The 19,651-nt window shown below is 44.6% G+C and overlaps 1 protein-coding gene across 3 annotated transcripts in view; it reads left to right on the forward strand.

Moving 5' to 3' along the window:
* Window positions 1-19,651, forward strand: part of RAB41 (RAB41, member RAS oncogene family) — a 67,570-nt gene that overhangs the window by 15,229 nt on the left and 32,690 nt on the right. For 2 of the 3 annotated variants that reach the window (XR_012222629.1, XM_073556121.1), the window contains exons 2-4: window positions 8,431-8,489; window positions 9,764-9,817; window positions 12,059-12,167. Coding sequence is in view for 2 of the 3 variants with exons in the window: in XM_073556121.1 (XP_073412222.1) it covers window positions 8,431-8,489; window positions 9,764-9,817; window positions 12,059-12,167 (222 nt within the window). In the remaining variant the exon portion in view is untranslated. The remainder of the gene's footprint in view (window positions 1-8,430; window positions 8,490-9,763; window positions 9,818-12,058; window positions 12,168-19,651) is intronic. The other variant, XM_073556122.1, reaches the window with a different exon arrangement.

The raw sequence follows: 19,651 nt of genomic DNA on the forward strand, positions 1-19,651 counted from the left end.
GTCATAGCCCAGGTCTGAGCAGTGTGCACGTCACAGCTGGAGATGTGTGTGTGATGTCATAGCCCAGATCTGAGCAGTGTACACGTCACAGCTGGAGATGTGTGTGTTGTCATAGCCCAGGTCTGAGCATTGTTCACGTCACAGCTGGAGATGCGTGTGTGTGATGTCATAGCCCAGGTCTGAGCAGTGTACACGTCACAGCTGGAGATGTGTGTGTGTGTGTGATGTCATAGCCCAGGTCTGAGCAGAGTACATGTCACAGCTGAACGTGTGTGTGATGTCATAGCCCAGGTCTGAGCAGTGTACATGTCACAGCTGGAGGTGTGGGTGTGATGTCATAGCCCAGGTCTGAGCAGTGTACACGTCACAGCTGGAGGTGTGTGTGTGATGTCATAGCCCAGGACTGAGCAGTGTACACCTCACAGCTGGAGGTGTGTGTGTGATGCCATAGCCCAGGTTTGAGCAGTGTACACGTCACAGCTGGAGATGTATGTGTGATGTCATAGCCCAGGTATTAGCAGTGTACACGTCACAGCTGGAGATGTATGTGTGATGTCATAGCCCAAGTCTGAGCCGTGTACACGTCACAGCTGGAGATGTGTGTGTGTGTGTGTGATGTCATAGCCCAGGTCTGAGCGGTGTACACGTCACAGCTGGAGGTGTGTGTTGTCATAGTCCAGGTCTGAGCAGTGTACCCATCACAGCTGGAGATGTGTGTGTGATGTCAGAGCCCAGGTCTGAGCAGTGTACACATCACAGCTGGAGATGTGTGTGTGTGTTGTCATAGTCCAGGTCTGAGCAGTGTACAAGTCACAGCTGGAGATGTGTGTGTGTGTGATGTCATAGCCCAGGTCTGAACAGTGTTCACGTCACAGCTGGAGATATGTGTGTGATGTCGTAGCACAGGTCTGAGCAGTGTACCCGTCACAGCTGGACGTGCGTGTGTGATGTCATAGCCCAGGTCTGAGCAGTGTACATGTCACAGCTGGACGTGTGTGTGATGTCATAGCCCAGGTCTGAGCAGTGTACATGTCACAGCTGGACGTGTGTGTGATGTCTGAGCAGTCACAAGCAAAAAAGAATAGGCCACAAATCGGGGATCACCCTGAATAGGAATTTAGCAAAAATATTACAATTTTTATTTATTTAAATTAAGCACGGCAAACAACAACACATTAAAAACATTAAAAAATGGTCACACATGTGACACATTCAAAAGATATACATATCTCATAATAGAGAACCAAACCTGATAACCACTACCACTTTTGGTGGAGAAAGTGTCTTATACCCAAGGTCCATGTAAAGTAATACCCAATTAGAAGGTTTTGAAAGCACACTAATACACTGTAGCCATCACAAATGAATCATGGATATCAGTGATGCAGATAAATTTTAAATGGATGTTATCACAAGCTCAAATAATGCCTTGAGACAGTGCCTACAATTAGTTATATAGCTCTGGCATACTCTTATTCACATGTTCTTCCGGCGACGCCATCTTGACTATCGCGGGATTTCACGATACTCAAGATGGCGTCGCCGCAAGAACATGTCGCCGGCGAGGACGACGTCTGGATCCAGGATGGCGCCGGCGGAAGAAGATGTCGGGGATCGTGGAGCAGCAGCGATGACGGCGTGAGTATGAGAGATGGAGTGAGAGAAGGGGTCGTATGTGGAGTGAAAGGTGAGAGGAGTGTGTGTTGAGGAGTGTGTGTGTTGAGGGTTAACATGGCAAGAGGTGTGATGCTATCGCATCCTCACAATGCGATAGCATCGGGCCATAATCTAGTGTATCATATTCTCTCCAGACACATTGGGTAGATGCTGGTGTGGGAACGGCCATTTATTCTCAGACATCTCTCAAGGGGATCTCGGATCAGCAATGTTGGATGTTTAGATGGCCTTTACTCCACCATTAAATGTGTTTTGTTAATTTTTTTTTTCCCAACTTGCATTTCCAAAGGTAGAGGGGAGACATGTATGCTGTAAGCCGGTTCCTTTCACAGTCCTCTTTATAATGCCAGGGGGTGACTCAACATGGAGGCAGCCTGTAACTGTGAATATTAGCTGGGGCTGTCGATCTCTCCATCTATGGAGCTGATTGATATAAGGTAGTTTTGTTAGATAATATTCACTACATTGTGGATTTTACTCACTAACCACTGCTGTTTCAAGGATCGCTGGTCCTATGAGCGATTGGCTTTCTCTGTATAAATGTGCATATAGCGTATGCTGTAAGTCAATCATATGATCGCCCACTGGACCAAATAGTCCTGAAAGGGCAGAGTTTTAAATGGTTAAAACACAGGTTATATTGGATCCTTTATTGCAAAACTTTTTCAGTCTTCTGTGCTCCCCCTTAATCTATAACACGCCTTCAGATTAGAGGTAATTTTTGTGTTTTTTTGATAAAATACTGTTGGTTCCACCCCCTATTGATAGTGGTTAATCCACATGTGGACACATGGTAGTTCAGTCTGCAGATACCTGGCATAAACTCATAGGTTTCACTTTACATTTCTGCCACGAACCTCTCACAACATGGCCACAATCAAAAGGAGCTGTATGGAGTGGTCGTGTGCGCATTGTGCTGGTCGCTCATGCATTGTGCTGCTGCATTCACTGTCCATTTCAGAGAGTGGAGCATTGTAGTCCATTATCATCAGCACTAATGCAGCCGCAGGAGAATGAGGGCCCTAAATCCTCAGTTGGGGCCATTAGTGATAGAGGGACACTGTCAGCACAGAATGACTGATCAAACCAAGCGCAGGCGCTCGGCACTTCACAGCGTGTACATTCATTTATATACACCTTCCCACCTGCTCTATCTCCACCTCCACTCCTCTGACAGCTCTGGCCAGAGAATGGTGGAGATGGATGGAATCCAAGCTGGTGGGAAGGTGTAGTTAAATGTTTGACTCCACCATAAAGCACTGAGTTAAACCACCAGAAAAAACAAATGTTTATAATACCGCCATATAAGGCAACAGCAATACTCAAAATTGATAGACTCAACCACAGAGAAAGAGTACACAAAGCTGTTTAGAATACTCAAAAAATTGACAATTTTATTATCATTACATAAAAAAGTATATAATAATACACTTATTTATGGACAACAATTTGTTCTATAAAGGAGATAGACAGTGGTAAAAAATGTGGTATATGTAGTATTAATTAAAGGACTGGGTATGTCACACCCCAAAATATAAGAAAACATATTCCTAAAGTGTCATAGTGTATAGAACTACTCATATAGAGCAGACTGAAAAGAGACAAGAGGAGTGGAAAAAATCCAATATTTGTAGTCAGCTCAAAAATAGTCTGAACCACTCCACGAAAATCAAATAAAGTGCCACAGTGCAATAAAAAGGAAGGGGGGGGGACTTCTTACCCAAGTAGGTCCTGATATACCACGTGGAATAGGAATATGTTTGCTTATATTTAGGGGTGTGACAAACCCAGTCCTTTAATACTATATATACCACATATTTTACTACTGTCTATCTCCTTTATTGAACAAATTGTTGTCCATAAATAAGTGTATTATTATATACTTTTTTATGTAATGATAATAAAATTGTCAATTTTTTGAGTATTCTAAACAGCTTTGTGTACTCTTTCTCTGTGGTTGAGTGCCTATACTTAGTTTGAACAGTCATTCTGTGCTGACAGTCCCTTTAAGGCCCCCATACATACTATTCATTTTACTCACTTATATAAAGCCATTAATTCCACAGCGCTTTCCAGACATTATTGGCACTGTCCCCGAAGGGGCTCCCAATCTAGATTCCCTATTTAGGTCTTTGGAATGTGGGAGGAAACCGAAATACCCGGAGGAAACCCACACAAACACGGGGAGAACATACAAACTCCTTGCAGATGTTGTTCTTGGTGGGATTTGAACCCAGGACTCCAGCGCTGCAAGGCTGCAGTGCTATCCCCTGAGCCACCGTGCCTTCCCACTAAGCTGATATCAGCGTGTTCAGGCAACGGTCTAATATGTATGAGGGCGCTGGCTGGTGGTCGGGCGAGAGGTCAATCATTCGTCAGATTCCGGACTTCTGACCTGTGTGTTTTCCCAGAGAATAGGGTAAGTTCACACAGGACTTTTTTGCTATTTTTTTTTTCATTGTTTTTTTATACTAATTTTAAGCAGCTTTTTCCATTACCAGCAAAGCCTATGAGATTTCAGAAATCTCATTCACACACATTGTTTTTTTGTGTGATCAGGATTTTGTGTTTTGCTGTGTTTTTTGGACATAGAGCATGTCACTTCTTTCAGCGTTTTTGCTGCGTTTTTTTCAGCGTATTTCACCCATTGACTTGAATGGGTGTTGAAAAAACGCACCAAAAACGCAGGTGTCATTATTTGCAGGATTTTTGCTGCAGAAAAGTCATGGACATTAGCATGGACAAAGAGACAAAAAATAACGCATCAAAAAACGCACCTAAACCTGCGTTTTTGCTGCAGCTTCTTTCCTGCCAAGAAGATCAGATTTTGCTGCAGGAAAAAAAAAAAGCAGAAAAAAGTCCTGCGTGAACTTACCCATAGGTTGTCGTCAGACACAACAGCCGACATGTCAACCCGACCAACATTCACTGCAGCCTTATGTTTGATACCATAAAGACCAGTGTTTCCCAAACTCCAGTCCTCACAGACCCCACAGGTCATGTTTTCAGGATTTCCATAGAGTTGCACAGGTGAGAGAATTCCTGATGCCTTGATGAAACTTCCACCATCTGTGCGATAATAAGGAAATCCTGAAAACATGACCCATGAGGTCCGTGAGGACTGGAGTTTGGGAACCACTGATATAGACGTACCGTGGGGCACATCACCCACACTCATCTCCTCTTCTTTGAAGCAATGTCTGTACAGACACAGCAGACTTATTTGCTGCGCTGCAGGTGTATCTGGCTGCAGGGCTGACACTAGGCTTTGTACATTAGGTGCAAATGCCTGTCAAAGCTTTTCTTGATGTTGGACCTTCACCCAAGCTCTGTCTCCTCTGATGCGGAGTTCGTGTTTGCTGACTATAGAGTACAACCGCATGATCTCCAGACGTGTACTGGCTATCAGACAGATTGGAGATGGAATAAAATCTTAGGTAGTGCTTTATAGCTGGACTACATGTAGGCAGAAAAACACAGCGTGTTACAGAGGCACTCGCCTGCAGAGCGTGCATCTTATAACATTTACAGGCTGCCAGACATTAGAGAAAAGCAGACACTCAGACCGCTGAACCGCATGTCCTTTTGCCTCATGTTGCTGGTAGAACGGCAGTGGATTGAATGGAGGGGGGGGATCTGTATGTGCCATGGAATACACGTGAGAACAACATATGCAGCGAGCACAAGAAGGCCTATCACCGATCACAGCTCAGCACTGACAAATCCCATTTACTGATTTACTGTTTGTGTACAGATGATGGCGGTCTGTCCAACTGGCACATTGTGACTTGTATTTCTTTTATGACAGCAATGACATGTGAGGAAAAGCTCAGGCTGTATACATTTAAGCAGGGAAGTCATGGAGGCCGCCATGCCGTGTATACATCTGAGCAGGGCAGTCATGGAGGTCGCCATGCCGCGTATACATCTGAGCAGGGCAGTCATGGAGGCCGCCATGCCGTGTATACATCTGAGCAGGGCAGTCATGGAGGCCGCCATGCCGTGTATACATCTGAGCAGGGCAGTCATGGAGGCCGCCATGCCGTGTATACATCTGAGCAGGGCAGTCATGGAGGCCGCCATGCCGTGTATACATCTGAGCAGGGCAGTCATGGAGTCCGCCATGCCGTGTATACATCTGAGCAGGGCAGTCATGGAGGCCGCCATGCCGTGTATACATCTGAGCAGGGCAGTCATGGAGGCCGCCATGCCGTGTATACATCTGAGCAGGGCAGTCATGGAGGCCGCCATGCCGTGTATACATCTGAGCAGGGCAGTCATGGAGGCCGCCATGCCGTGTATACATCTGAGCAGGGCAGTCATGGAGGCCGCCATGCCGTGTATACAAATGAGCAGGGCAGTCATGGAGGCCGCCATGCCGTGTATACAAATGAGCAGGGCAGTCATGGAGGTCGCCATGCCGTGTATACATCTGAGCAGGGCAGTCATGGAGGCCGCCATGCTGTGTATACATCTGAGCAGGGCAGTCATGGAGGTCGCCATGCCGTGTATACATCTGAGCAGGGCAGTCATGGAGGCCGCCATGCTGTGTATACATCTGAGCAGGGCAGTCCTGGAGGCCGCCATGCCGTGTATACATCTGAGCAGGGCAGTCCTGGAGGCCGCCATGCTGTGTATACATCTGAGCAGGGCAGTCATGGAGGCTGCCATGCCGTGTATACATCTGAGCAGGGCAGTCATGGAGGCCGCCATGCCGTGTATACATCTGAGCAGGGCAGTCATGGAGGCCGCCATGCCGAGTATACATCTGAGCAGGGCAGTTATGGAGGCCGCCATGCCGTGTATACATCTGAGCAGGGCAGTCATGGAGGCCGCCATGCTGTGTATACATCTGAGCAGGGCAGTCATGGAGGCCGCCATGCCGAGTATACATCTGAGCAGGGCAGTCATGGAGGCCGCCATGCCATGTATACATCTGAGCAGGGCAGTCATGGAGGCCGCCATGCCGTGTATACATCTGAGCAGGGCAGTCATGGAGGCCGCCATGCCGTGTATACATCTGAGCAGGGCAGTCATGGAGGCCGCCATGCCGTGTATACATCTGAGCAGGGCAGTTATGGAGGCCGCCATGCCGTGTATACATCTGAGCAGGGCAGTCATGGAGGCCGCCATGCCGTGTATACATCTAAGCAGGGCAGTCATGGAGGCCGCCATGCTGTGTATACATCTGAGCAGGGCAGTCATGGAGGCCGCCATGCTGTGTATACATCTGAGCAGGGCAGTCATGGAGGCCGCCATGCCGTGTATACATCTAAGCAGGGCAGTCATGGAGGCCGCCATGCTGTGTATACATCTGAGCAGGGCAGTCATGGAGGCCGCCATGCTGTGTATACATCTGAGCAGGGCAGTCATGGAGGCCGCCATGCTGCGTATACATCTGAGCAGGGCAGTCATGGAGGTCGCCATGCTGCGTATACATCTGAGCTGGGCAGTCATGGAGGCTGCCATGCCGTGTATACATCTGAGCAGGGCAGTCATGGAGGTCGCTATGCCGTGTATACATCTGAGCAGGGCAGTCATGGAGGTCGCCATGCCGTGTATACATCTGAGCAGGGCAGTCATGGAGGCCGCCATGCCGTGTATACAAATGAGCAGGGCAGTCATGGAGGCCGCCATGCCGTGTATACATCTGAGCAGGCAGTCATGGCGGCCGTATTGTGGCACATGTCAAACGTAGACTCCTGTGTTTACAAAAGAGTGCTGCCGCAGTCATCGCTTCTCACACAAGGCGCTGTGGACCGAGCAGAGCTAGTCATGTACTCCAGGAGCAGGCGCTCTACTCTCCAGGATTTGATCCACGTAGACATACAATTTAGGAGATAAGTCCCATGCTGAATGCTAGTGCAACCATAAAAATACAAGATATGTCAGGAGTCCAAAATGTAGTCATATAATTTTTATTACAATGCAGTAAAGAGAAGGGTAAAACAGACCTCTCAAAACTAAAGAGTATGCACAATTATCTAGCAGTAAGTGCTAGGATAAGTACGGTACTAAGCCCCGTCCCTCCCAAGCAAGGCAAAATTAGACACTATTATCATTAGTAAATATACATTTATATTGACTAGCTACACTGTAAAATAATGCCATAGACATAAAGGAATGTGCCTTTAATATATAATGTGTGTATATAACGTGTGGCGATTTTATATAATGTGTGTACGTAACATGTTGTGGCTGCCGGTCTTACAGGACTACTATTTACACAACAATCTTTAGTTCTCCAAAGCTGTTTAGTAAAAATGTCACTTTTATTGTCAAATCCTGAGATTTCCGTAAGCTGATTATGGTCTTTAGCAGTGCGCCTGGAGGGTCGGAGGGTGTTTGAGGCGAGAGCTCACCAGAGCTCACTGTCCTAATGGAGATTCCTATGATCAGATCAAGGTGCAACGGATACTGTCACGTGTAGGGTTTCCAGACCACCCTACTGGTCATCTGACTAATGGTTACATGTAGTAACATTTGGCTCTTGGCACAAGTTGATAATTTACTGTGTGTAACAGATGTGAATGAGTCTATAGGAGTGCATACATACTGGGACTACATGGACGAGAACATGTGAGCACAATTACACCGCAGTTCACGTTCAGTGGTTCCTGGGCTTCCTGCATACGTTCTGTATAAACTGACACTCCTTTTAAAATGAAAGAGGCACTTTCCTGCTCTAGTAGACCTCTTGGACTATAGTGGGATAGTCTTTTATGCATTTCATGGTTTCACTTTCTCCTGCAGTCGGGAAGACCTCGCTCATCACTCGCTTCATGTATGACAGCTTTGACAACACGTACCAGGTGAGTGTCTTGGATCTTGATCTTTGAAGGCAAATACTAACGTTTATTATTTAGAGATTACTGTAGCTGGGGGATTAGTCAAAGCAGGCGGCTCTAGTGGAGACCTCTAATCGCCTGTCAAGACTGTGTATTCTGGCTGTAATCACTGTCTCCATGTGTTATTGCTTCTGTGTCATTGAGGGCTGCACTCTGTGTGTACACGTTCTGAGCAAACCGTGCAAATCCAAAAGTTAGAACCACCGTGTTCAACCATCTCTAGCAGCCCCAAAATTGTACGTTGTCACTGTCTGCTTTGCATAACCCACGTATGTATCATTGCGTTAAAGGGGTAGTCCGAAACTAACACTGATTTAATCCTAAATGTGTCTCTATTAATCAAGTTGATTTTCTGACATATGTTTAATTATAAAATTCCGATGAAGTGAAAAAACAATTCTGAACATGACTAAGGGTGTCGTGACACCTGAAACGTCTTGATAACGCAACTTCTTGTCCATACTATGCTGAATTTTATCTTCTATTTTTGCAAAAATCTGAGTGAATAAAGAATTGTTTTTTCACTTCATCGTTGAGCTGGATTTTTTCTTCATTCGAAATCTATACGCCAAGACACGGCGGTTCCGTGCTCCGAGCCTCATGATGTCTTGATTGGATTGTTTTATATTCATTATAAAATCCTTACCATTCCCCCTCTGCTCCCAACTGTTTTATTTTTATTTAATTTTACCAGTTCCCGGTTTGATAACTTTTTGTTTGAGAATCCACAGTACATACCAGGATACTCCAAACGAGTTGTCATCTTGGGGACAGTGCGCTCTCTTGCCGGCTCATCATTTCTCATCAGAGCCAGCGAGGTCGTGCACTGTCACTATGCATTAAAAAGAATATTGCGCAGTGATAAGATCCTACTGAGCGTACATTGGAATTGATAACCGACGCATGCTCAGTAGAGCAGGGACTCGCCTGGTCACTGAAAACTTAGTTTCAGGGTGGGGGCAGAGGCTGCAGCAGTGACTGTGGCCCTGACTCCCAGATTGTCTCGGTTGAGTATCCTAGCATTCTATTGGGGTTCTCAAACGAAGCGTTGTTGAACAGTAAGTAGGCAAAAAAAAAGAGTAGTACGTTAGAAAATCAATTTCATGATTAAATCCGTGTTAGTTTTGCACCACCCCTATAAATACACTTTTATCAGGCAAAGTATAAAGCACAGTAAGTAACTGGCATTATATGCAGGCCGTTATTTGCTTCTGTATAAAGTGTGTTCTACTTTACAGGCTACAATTGGCATAGACTTTCTTTCCAAGACCATGTACCTAGAGGACCGCACGGTGAGTGATGAATGACTCCTGTATCTTTTTTTTTTTTTTCTCCATACATTTTATACTCCAGTGAAACATATAGGCTGGCATAGTGGTTTATATTACACACATGGCCTCCACCATAAGAAGGCGATGAATAAGCTGGAGAGTGTGTGTCATATGTACAGCTTGTGGTGTCAGCCAGGAGAGTCCAGAGAGGTGCAGAATATGAAATCAGAAGCTCTTTACTTTATATAAATGTGAGAGCTTTAGCGAGTATTGTATTCTGAAGAATTTATGGCATAGTTACTGGGAGAGCAGTAACCCCACTACTGGATGCCACTTGTAAAGCAGCGGTAGTAGCTGTAATGGATGGTGGGTCCCCTGCAGGCTCATTCTCCAGTGACCTCTATATTCATCACAGAAAGAGCTGAGCAGTAGCAGAGGTCTCCGGTAGTTAGGCTGCGTTCACACGTTCAGGTTTTTTCACGTTTCCGTGGCTGTTTTTACCACGCGATTTTGCCGCGAAAACGCAAAAAAAACAGCATCCCATGCAATCCTATGGGATTCCACAATGCTGTGCTAATGCTGCGGATTTTCCCGCAGCGGAATCGCATCGCAGAAAAATCCGCAGTATGCTCATTAATTTGCAGAATCGTGGCAATTCCACCCACATAGGAATGCATTGTTCTGCTTATTTTCCGCATGTGGCTGTGCCCACCATGCGAAAAGTAAGCAGAACATTTGCGGATGGTACCCACGGTCCGGAGGAGAGGAGACTGTCCCTCTGGGCTCTGGGTACCATATCCCTGTAAAACATAGAATTAAAATAAAAAAATCGGGTTATATTCCCCGGGCTTCAGCGATACACGCGGCAGCTCCCGTTCCCAGTAATGCATTGCGATGACCTTTGCTGACGTCGCGTCTTGCGAGACCGCGACGTCATCAAAGGTCGTTGCCGCAATGCTTCACTGGGAACGGGACCTGTCGGAGCATCGCGGAGGCCTGGGGACGCTGCGCGGGACATCAGAAGGTGAATATAACACGTTTTTTTTTTTGTTTTTTTTTTTTTTATTATTTTTAACATTATATCTTTTACTACTGATGTCGCATAGGCAGCCTCAGTAGTAAAAAGTTGGTCACACTCGTCAAACACTGTTTGACGAGTGTGACCAACCTGTCAATCAGTTCTCCAAGCGGTGCTACAGATCGCTTGGAAAACGCTAGCATTCTGCAAGCTAATTACGCTTGCAAATCGCTAGTTTTTCCGCGGGAATTTAAAATGCGATTTTCACCAAGGAATGGAATTCCGGAATTCTTGCGGTAACTTCCACGGGAATTCCGCTACGCGTGAACTTAGCCTTACTCTGTACAATACATCGAACCAACCCCCCGATGATACAGAAAGGACATAGCATGATGATGCTAACACTATGCATAATGTGTAAGGGGACAGGGCACAAGATTGGGTCAGCATTAATGTGCTGTTATCTCTGGCCAGTGCACTGAGTTATCGGGGCACTTAGAAGAATGTTCTTTTATTTTAGCTTTTCCAATTCATGAACTTTCTATACACTTCTGAATCCAAAGTGCCTCCTCTGGCAATATTTCCGACGTGCATAAGTTTAGGTGTCAGTGTAGACGGGTATTCTGTAGTAAGTCATAAAGATTGTATTCTGGACTGATCTGTTCTCTACTTCAGCAATTTACCTGCAGTAAGTTCCACTGTGTCGCCACCTTGGCTCTTGAACGGGCTGACCATTTTATTATACTAAATGTGTTGTGGATGTGACTTAGTTGGACTTACTAGTAAATGGATGTATCAGGTTCGCCTCCTGAAATAGAGAAGTTTTCCTTCTGTCTGCATAGAGCTCCTGTCCATACAATGTGTGCTGGTGGAGCAGTGTATGACCAGATCTGTCCATCAGCCGCCTCCAAATGAAAGCTAGTTGGAGGAGACTGCTGAACATGTTGGAAGGGTGACGTGCCATCTGTGAGGGGTGGTGCAGGAGGAGAACCTGTAATACTTGTATATTGGTAAGTGCCACCAAACCATGTCCCCCAACACATTGACTATAATAAGTGAACAATCCCTTTAAGAATTCAGAGCTTTACCGTGATCATTTATTGTTGTAGCTTGGAAAACTTAGTATTGCAGACAGTAGTTAAATGCTGTGCAATAAATCTGTCTTTTGTGCTACCCATGAATGTTCCCTCCTTATAATATCTGTCCCTCTGTTTCCCTTTCTGCCGTCCCTGGCCTGGTACCAGCAGGTGCGGCTGCAGCTCTGGGACACCGCCGGACAGGAGCGTTTCCGCAGTCTGATCCCCAGCTATATACGGGACTCCACAATTGCTGTTGTTGTGTATGATATTACAAGTGAGTTGCCTCAAAACAGAAAATGCCATTACTAAGCGTACACTAGCTCTCATCACACAAATGATCCCATTCTAAATGGTACATACTGTATTCCTGTGTATAGGAATCATAGCTGGCTGTCCACATATGCAGTGAATAAAGAATTTGTTCGGTTTGTTTTGGATTAGCTGACATAAAAAGGGATTCTCTTTTAAAGGATTGTCTGGTACTTTCATACTGACAAATCCAGCCTAAGAATAGGTGCTCTTGAATAGAGTTTAGCGAATTTTTCAAAATTCGTTTTCGATTATGATCAGCTGCGAATATTGTATTTGCAATATTCACCGAACACAGCCGAACGTCATTGGGAGTAGAAATGACCAAATATGTTTGTAATCAATCGTCAAACGTAAATTCAGCACGAATAGGGTACCAATATGGCACGAATATGGCAATTCAGATTTGGCAATCGATTCGCTCAACTCTACTCACCAGCTGATCTGCAGTACCCGGCAGTGGCCACTAAACAGTGTGTGGAGCTGCTGTGTTTCCACCTGTATATTATTTTCATGAGTTGTCGCATTAGGGGATAATAGCTGATCAGTGGGGAACCGGCCGTCAGATCCCCACTGGTGATTTTATATTGAACTCCCTCCACTCCCTGTAGATGCCAGTTATATTACACAGCTGGCATCTGTCTCTAACGGCTCTAAACCATTGATATGCAGCGATCAATGAGTGATGACTGCATTTAAATGATGTTGCTGCTCCCATTGGGCTCCCCGTGACTCAATTGTGGGACAACAGTGGGATACCTTGGCAGCCAGGGACCTACGGAAGTCCCTTATCTCTGCCATCTTGGTACTCCTCTGAAGCACTGCAGTACGCTGCACTTCAAGATACCATGATTTATACTGTACTTTATTAGAAAATATATCTTAAATTAAAAATAAAATGCCCCTTTTTTTACCCCATTTAAAAATAAAAAAAGAAACTAACGTCTTGTGTTAACACATCTGTAAAAGTCTTGTCTAACAGAATGTAAAATTAAACAAATTCCTAAACACTCTGAGAAGAAAACTCAAAATACATTATTTTTTTCATGCTCCCCCCCCCCCCAACAAAAAACACAAAAAAAAACAGAAAATAATAAAAATGGCATATACCCCATAAAATGGGATCCATGAAAATATCAGCTCTCCCTGCAATAATCAAGCCCTCACACGGCTATATCCACAGACAAATGCAGCTGTTACAGGTTTTGAAAAATGGTGACATAGACCAAAAATTATTTTAGTTTTTTACAAGCTTATCAATTTTTTTTTTCACCAATTAAATCATAAAATAATACTATGCAAGTTTGGTATCGCTGTAATCATCCTGACCTGGAGAAGAATGAATCATTTTCAAAACTAATGAATGCTGTAAACACAGTGGGGGGAAAAATGCAATTCCACCATTGTTATTTGAGTTTGATTTTTATAGAACAAGTTTATGTTAAAAAAATTCAAAGCTACAACCTACTGCGCAAAAAATCCCTTATGTTCACGGAAAAATGAATGTTATGACTATTGGAAGAGAATTTGAAATGGCACAAAAATGAAAATTTGCCAGGTCCTGAAGGGGTTTTAACCCCTTCACCCCCAAGGGTGGTTTGCACGTTCATGACCGGGCCAATTTTTACAATTCTGACCACTGTACCTTTATGAGGTCATAACTCTCGAACGCTTCCATGGATACCGGTGATTCTGACATTGTTTTCTCGTGACATATTGTACTTCATGTTTGTGGTAACATTTCGTTCAAATAACTTGCGTTTATTTGTGAGAAAAACGGAAATTTGGCGAAAATTTTGAAAATTTCGCAATTTTCCAACTTTGAATTTTTATGCCCTTAAATCACAGAGATACGGCACACAAAAAACTTGATAACTAACATTTCCCACATGTTTACTTTACATCAGCACAATTTTGGAACCAAAATTTTTTTTTGTTAGGAAGTTATAAGGGTTAAAAGTTGACCAGCGATTTCTCATTTTTACAACACCATTTTATTTTTAGGACCACATCACATTTGAAGCCACTTTGAGGGGTCTATATGATAGAAAATACCCAAAAGTGACACCATTCTAAAAACTGCACCCCTTAAGGTGCTCAAAACCACATTCAAGAAGTTTATTAACCCTTTAGGTGCGTCACAGGAATTTTTTTGAATATTTAAAAAAAAATGAACATCTAACTTTTTTTCATAAAAAAAATACTTCAGGTTCAATTTTTTTTATTTTACCAAGGGTAACAGGAGAAATTGAACTGCAAAAGTTATTGTGCAATTTGTCCTGAGTACGCAGATACCTGATATGTGGGGGGCAACGACTGTTTCGGCGCATGGCAGAGCTCAGAATGGAAGGAGCGCCGTTTGACTTTTTCAATGCAAAATTGGCTGGAATTCAGATTGGACGCCATGTCACGTTTGGAGAGTCCCTGATGTACCTAAACAGTGGAAACCCCCTTCAAGTGACCCCATTTTGGAAACTAGACCCCCCAAGGAACTTATCTAGATATGTGGTGAGAACTTTGAACCCACAAGGGCTTTACAGAAGTTTATAACGTACAGCGGTACAATTAAAAAATCATATTTTTTCCACAAAAATGATCTTTTCACCCCAATTTTTATTTTCCCAAGGGTAGCAGGACCCTAAAAGTTATTGTGCAATTTGTCCTGAGTACGCTGATACCCCACATGTGGGGGTAAACCACTATTTGGGCGCATGGCAGAGCTCGGAAGGGAAGCAGCGCCATTTGACGTTTTTGGCTGGAATTGAGATCGGACACCATGTCGCGTTTGGAAAACCCCTGATGTACCAAAACAGTGGAAACCCCCCACAAATGACACCATTTTGGAAAATAGACCCCCTAAGGAACTCATCTAGATGTGTGGTGAGAACTTTGAACCCCCATGGGCTTCACAGAAGTTTATAACATAAAGCCATACAATTAAAAAATCATATTTTTTCAACAAAAATGATCTTTTCACCCTCAATTCTTATTTTTCCAAGGGTAACAGGACCCTAAAAGTTATTGTGCAATTTGTCCTGAGTACGCTGATACCCCACATGTGGGGGTAAACCACTATTTGGGCGCATGGCAGAGCTCGGAAGGGAAGCAGCGCCATTTGACGTTTTTGGCTGGAATTGAGATCGGACACCATGTCGCGTTTGGAAAACCCCTGATGTACCAAAACAGTGGAAACCCCCCACAAATGACACCATTTTGGAAACTAGACCCCCTAAGGAACTTATCTAGATGTGTGGTGAGAACTTTGAACCCCCATGGGCTTCACAGAAGTTTATAACATAAAGCCATACAATTAAAAAATCATATTTTTTCCACAAAAATGATCTTTTCACCCTCAATTCTTATTTTTCCAAGGGTAACAGGACCCTAAAAGTTATTGTGCAATTTGTCCTGAGTACGCTGATACCCCACATGTGGGGGTAAACCACTATTTGGGCGCATGGCAGAGCTCGGAAGGGAAGCAGCGCCATTTGACATTTTTGGCTGGAATTGAGATCGGACACCATGTCGCGTTTGGAAAACTCCTGATGTACCAAAACAGTGGAACCCCCCCACAAATGACACCATTTTGGAAACTAGACCCCCTAAGGAACTTATCTAGATGTGTGGTGAGCACTTTGACCCCCCCCAGTGCTTCACAGAAGTTTACAACGCCCGGGCGTGAAAATAAAAAATTCGTATTTTTTCCACAAACATGATCTTTTAGTCACCATTTTTTTATTTTCCCAAGGGTACCAGGAGAAATTGGACCCCAAAAGTTGTTGTCCAATTTGTCCTGAGTATGCTGATACCCCATATGTGGGAGAAAACTACTGTATGGGCACACGTCGGGGCTCGGAAGGGAAGTAGTGACGTTTTGGAATGCAGACTTTGATGGAATGGTCTGCGGGTGTCATGTTGCCTTTGGAGAGCCCCTAATGTACCTAAACAGTGGAAACCCCCCACAAATGACACCATTTTGTAAACTAGACCCCCCAAGGAACTTATCTAGATGTGTGGTGAGCACTTTGACCCCCCCAGTGCTTCACAGAAGTTTACAACGCCCGGGCGTGAAAATAAAAAATTCGTATTTTTTCCACAAACATGATCTTTTAGTCACCATTTTTTTATTTTCCCAAGGGTACCAGGAGAAATTGGACCCCAAAAGTTGTTGTCCAATTTGTCCTGAGTACGCTGCTACCCCATATGTGGGAGAAAACTACTGTATGGGCACACGTCGGGGCTCGGAAGGGAAGTAGTGACGTTTTGGAATGCAGACTTTGATGGAATGGTCTGCGGGTGTCATGTTGCCTTTGGAGAGCCCCTAATGTACCTAAACAGTGGAAACCCCCCACAAATGACACCATTTTGTAAACAAGACCCCCCAAGGAACTTATCTAGATGTGTGGTGAGCACTTTGACCCCCCAGTGCTTCACAGAAGTTTACAACGCCCGGGCGTGAAAATAAAAAATTCGTATTTTTTCCACAAACATGATCTTTTAGTCACCATTTTTTTATTTTCCCAAGGGTACCAGGAGAAATTGGACCCCAAATGTTGTTGTCCAATTTGTCCTGAGTACGCTGCTACCCCATATGTGGGAGAAAACTACTGTATGGGCACACGTCGGGGCTCGGAAGGGAAGTAGTGACGTTTTGGAATGCAGACTTTGATGGAATGGTCTGCGGGTGTCATGTTGCCTTTGGAGAGCCCCTAATGTACCTAAACAGTGGAAACCCCCCACAAATGACACCATTTTGTAAACTAGACCCCCTAAGGAACTTATCTATATGTGAGGTGAGCACTTTGACCCCCCAGTGCTTCACAGAAGTTTACAACGCCCGGGCGTGAAAATAAAAAATTCGTATTTTTTCCACAAACATGATCTTTTAGTCACCATTTTTTTATTTTCCCAAGGGTACCAGGAGAAATTGGACCCCAAAAGTTGTTGTCCAATTTGTCCTGAGTACGCTGACACCCCATATGTGGGAGAAAACTACTGTATGGACACACGTCGGGGCTCGGAAGGGAAGCAGTGACGTTTTGGAATGCAGACTTTGATGGAATGGTCTGCGGGTGTCATGTGCGTTTGGAGAGCCCCTGATGTACCTAAACTATTGAAACTCCCCACAAGTGACCCCATTTTGGACACTAGACCCCCCACGGAACTTATCTAGATGTGTGGTGAGCACTTTGAACCCCCAAGTGCTTCACAGAAGTTTATAACACTCGGATGTGAAAATAAAAAAATCATTTTTTTTCCACAAAAATGATATTTTTGCCCCCAATTTTTTATTTTCCTAAGGGTAACAGGAGAAATTGGACCCCAAAAATTGTTTTGCAATTTGTCCTGAGTAGGCTGCTACCCTACATGTGGGGGTAAAACACTGTTTGGGCGCATAGCAGAGCTTGGAAGGGAAGGAGCACCATTTGACTTTTTCAACTCAGAATTGGCTGGAATTGAGATCAGACGCCATGTTGCATTTGGAGAGCCCCTGATGTGCCCAAACAGTGGAAACCCCCAATTCTAACTCCAACCCGAACCCCAACACGCCCCTAACCCTAGCCCTAACCCTAGCCCTAACCCTAGCCCTAACCCTACCCCAACCCTACCCCAACACACCCCTAGCCCTAACCCTAGCCCTAACCCTAATGGAAAAATGGAAATAAATAAATTTTTTTTATTTTATTATTTTTCCCTAACTAAGGGGGTGATAACGGGGGGTTTGATTTACTATTTATGGCGGTTTTTATGTTTGGCGGCTGTCGCACGCTAAAAGACGCTTTTTATTGTAAAAATAGTTTTTGCATCACCACATATTGAGAGCTATAATTTTTCCTTATTTTGACCCACCGAGTCATGTGAGGTCTTATTTTTTGCGGGACGAGTTGACGTTTTTATTGGTACCATTTTCGGGCACGTGAAATTTTTTGATCGCTTTTTATTCCGATTTTTGGGACGCAGAATGAACAAAAACCAGCGTTTCATGAATTTCTTTTGGGGGGGTGCGTTTACACCGTTCCGCGTGCGGTAAAATTGATAAAGCGGTTTTATTCTTCGGGTCAGTACGGTTACAGCGATACCTCATTTAGGTCGTTTTTTTATGTTTTTGTCGGTTTTATGCAATGAAAACTATTTTATATAAAAAATAATTATTTTTGCATCGCTTTATTCTGCGAGTTATAACTTTTTTATTTTTTCGCTGATGATGCTGTATGGCGGCTTGTTTTTTGCGGGACAAGATGACGTTTTCAGCGGTACCATGGATATTTATATGCGTCTTTTTGATCGCGCGTTATTGCACTTTTTGTTTGGCGGTATGCTAATAAATCATTATTTTTTGCTTCGTTTTTTATTTTTATTTTTTAAGGGGTTCGCTAAAGGGGTTAACTAATGGGACAGTTTTATAGGGCAGGTCGTTACGGACGCGGCGATACCTAATATGTGTACTTTTATTGTTTTTTTTTTTTATTATTTTCAAAAAATGAATTTATTGGGGACTATTTTTTTTTTTTTTTACTAATTTATTTGGCGATTTTTTTAAATTTATTTTTACACTTTTTTTAAATTTTTTTTTACTTTATTACATAGTCCCAGGTGGGACATCACTGTCCTGTGACAGATCGCTGATCTGTCACATCACAGATCACTGTGACAGATCAGCAATCTGTCACAGGCAGTGCACAAGGCTTCCTCATGCCTGCGCTTTGCAGGCACTGAGGAAGCCAGCTTCCCCAGGCCCCCGAAGGCCCCCGTCGCCATCTTGGATTCGGGGGCCTGGAGGAAAGGAGCCCCCCGCAGCAGCGCTGCACATTGCGCTGCCGTGGGGGGCTCAGGGAAGCACGGAGGGAGCCCCCTCCCTGCCGATGCTTCCCTTTAACCCCCGGTACACCGCGATCATGTTTGATCGCGGTGTGCAAGGGGTTAACGTGTCGGGGGCGGTCCGTGACCGCCCCTGACACGTAGTGCCGGGTGTCAGCTGTGATAATCAGCTGACACCCGGCCGCGATCAGCGGCGCTCACCACGTGGGCGCCGCTGATCGCGGTAGACGTACTATCCCGTCCCCGGTCATACGGGCCCGGGTACCGTGGACGGGATAGTACGTCTCATGTCAGGAAGGGGTTAAAGGTAATCAGTCATTAGAAAATGATCTACTGTTCAATCAGGCTTTTGTATTAAAAGGAAAAAAATAGAAGTTATTTATTCATATCAATCTTTATTAATAAATAAAATATTGCCGTTTTCATACTAGCCGCTAGTAGTGATAAGCAAAGCCAAACATTAAAGTTTGGGGCCCGTACCGAGCACTGACCCCGAACACTGACTTCTCCAGAATGTCAGTGTTAGGCCGGAGCGGAGCGTGCAGCTCCATGTATTGCTGTGCGGCTGCACGCTCCGCTCCAGAGTGCCGGTGCCAGAGCTTGGTTTTAACCTGCGAGACTCGACCGTAT

This window comes from Dendrobates tinctorius, unplaced genomic scaffold, assembly GCF_039654945.1.
Source record: "Dendrobates tinctorius isolate UK_male_01 unplaced genomic scaffold, ASM3965494v1 ptg000231l, whole genome shotgun sequence".
In the NCBI taxonomy this organism is placed as follows: Eukaryota; Metazoa; Chordata; class Amphibia; order Anura; family Dendrobatidae; genus Dendrobates; species Dendrobates tinctorius.